Source organism: Rhododendron vialii, chromosome 4a, assembly GCF_030253575.1.
Source record: "Rhododendron vialii isolate Sample 1 chromosome 4a, ASM3025357v1".
Taxonomy (NCBI): Eukaryota; Viridiplantae; Streptophyta; class Magnoliopsida; order Ericales; family Ericaceae; genus Rhododendron; species Rhododendron vialii.
In genome coordinates, this window is record NC_080560.1 from 19,277,147 (window position 1) to 19,279,590 (window position 2,444).

The following is a 2,444-nucleotide window of genomic DNA, read 5'->3' on the forward strand; positions in this document are numbered from 1 at the left end:
CAAAATCAAACAACGTAGCAAACGTTTCAAGTTTGGTTCCTTGGGTGGTATACCGCAAAACCCGAGTGGCGACTCTAAATTGTAGCATTTCGCCGCGCTTCTCCGCAAAAGGGCGCACCCGATTTTAAAATAAAACTGAAAATTTTGGGGCGTATGCCCACAGCGCGATACGACGACGAGCCCATGACGACATCCCAAACCCCTCGGATGGCGGAAGTGCGCAACGTCGAGAACGTCATGAGCGAACTCACCATCGTCGGGCAAACCATACCGAGCCAGAGTCGCAAGGAGCTATCCTGCCATTTGTTTTGTCTACTCGGCCGGTGTCGATGGCCAATTCAAAGCTCGATAAGGTGAAGGTGTCCCCTTTTACTGATGCTATTCTAGCAGAGCATCCTCCTGCCCGGTTTACCATGCCAAAAATCAATCCGTACGAAGCAAAGGAGGATGCAGTGTTGTTCATCACCCGTTTTCGCCAGTTTATGTCTCTGCACAATTTCTCGGATGCCATCATGTGTAAGATCTTCCCTCTCGCCCTTACTCAGCCAATTATGGTGTGGTATAATCAGTTAAAACCACGATCCATTAAATGCTTTGACGAACTGGAGCTTGAATTCACCAAACGGTTCGTAACGAGCAGCATACAACCAAAGACACTCTCAATGCTCGTCAACATGCGTAGAAAACTGGCAGAAACTTTGCACATGTATACCGAGCAATATTGGGAAGTTTGTAATCTGATTCCAGATTGTAACCAGGCCGTAGCAGCGAAATCCTTCATGAACAGGTTAGATCCATCATCCCCAATGTTTCGCGACCTCTCCCGGAATCCGCCGAGGAACATGAGTGAGCTCATGACTATCATCGAAAAATACTGCATGCATGAGGAGGCAGTTGCGAGCATGCTAAATCGAAGACCTTCGACCCCACGAAGCTATTCGTTGATAACTCGGCTATCAAGAAATAGGTGGCTAATGTCAAAAGCGGTGTGCAGGGTAGCGCTGTCAATAAGCCTTTACCGATTCCACAACCGCCGCAACCGCGACAAGCTCCACAATAACAATTCCGGTCACAAGCACGTCGGGAGCCACGGCCAGACGAGCATACTGCCGAGACTACAGTCTTTGTTACACCAATCTATCAGCTGTTAAGTACGATCGGACGCCTCCCGTTCTTTCGTTGGCCAACGGAAATATTGGGCCCGGCCAATGCTCGAACTAGTTACTGTTCGTATCATAACGACCATGGACATTATACCATAAGGTGTGGACCATTCAAACGCTACCTTGAGGAACTTACTGCTGCAGGACACTTAAATCAATGGATTGACACTCGTCACACTCCGCTTCCACCTCTGCCTCCGGAGGGAGAAAGGACCGTTGGCATTATACATGGGTTTGTTTCCCCAACAGAAGCCACCGAGCTACGCGCCAAGATTGACAAAGCTATAGCCGAACGAGTGGTATGCTCCATCAATGCTTCGACAAAAAGAAAGTACAAAGATCCGAATGATGATTGGGTCCTGACCTTCACCAAAGCGAACTTTCATGGCTTACGATCACCCCATACGGATGCCTTGGTTGTTACTGTTTCAATCGATAGGTCTACCGTTCAGCGTGTATTGATCGATCAAGGCAGTTCAGCTGAGGTGATGTTTTATTCCACCTACAAAAGTTTGGGGCTTGAGGCGTATCAATTGCAACCCGCTACATCACCGCTCGTCAGTTTTACCGGCACTCCAGTTTGGCCTCTCGGATTAATCACCTTATCCATTCGCGCTGGTTCCTGAGCAATCTCGTAGGAGGCAAAGGTGCTACTGTGGGTGAGAATTCTGCCACAAAATCTGCCAACACTTGACCTTTGATTGTTGTGCGCGGCTGATAATCGATGTCATATTGGCTCAACTCAACGGACCAAGTTGAGATCCTTCCTGAGAAGTCTACTTTTCGTAGCAGTGATTTTAATGGGAACTCAGTGTAAACCACAACTTTATGGCTCTGGAAATAATGTGGCAATTTTTTGGTTGCTGTCCTTAGTGCCAGGACTAACCTCTCGAGGGGCAAATATCTTGTTTCCGCATCTAACAACGTTTTGCTCACATAATAAACAGGAATTTGCTCGGATCCCTTATTTCTCAAAAGGACTGTACTCACAGCGTGCTCAGAAATAGCTAAGTACAAAACTAGGGACTCACCTGATCTGGAGTCGAAAGAAGGGGAGGAGAGGCCAAATATCCCTTCAGATCCTGGAAGGCTTGTTCACATTCTGCTCCCCATTTGAACCCTTCCCTTTTCTTTAACAGCTGAAAGAAAGGTCTGCACTTGTCACTTGACCGGCTAATAAATCGATTAAGAGTCGCTGCCATGCCAGTCAACCGTTGGACTTCTTTCGTTGTTCGAGGACTCTGCAGATTCTGTAAGGCCTTTATTTGGTCGGGATTCGCC

The 2,444-nt window shown here is 47.7% G+C and overlaps 1 protein-coding gene across 1 annotated transcript; it reads left to right on the top strand.

Moving 5' to 3' along the window:
• The first annotated feature begins 329 nt into the window (after positions 1-329).
• On the top strand, positions 330-1,789 carry LOC131323784 (uncharacterized). The gene is made up of 2 exons (XM_058355625.1): positions 330-1,126; positions 1,264-1,789. The coding sequence occupies exons 1-2, from the start codon at positions 330-332 to the stop codon at positions 1,787-1,789; spliced, it is 1,323 nt and encodes a 440-aa protein (XP_058211608.1).
• Positions 1,790-2,444: the final 655 nt, after the last annotated feature.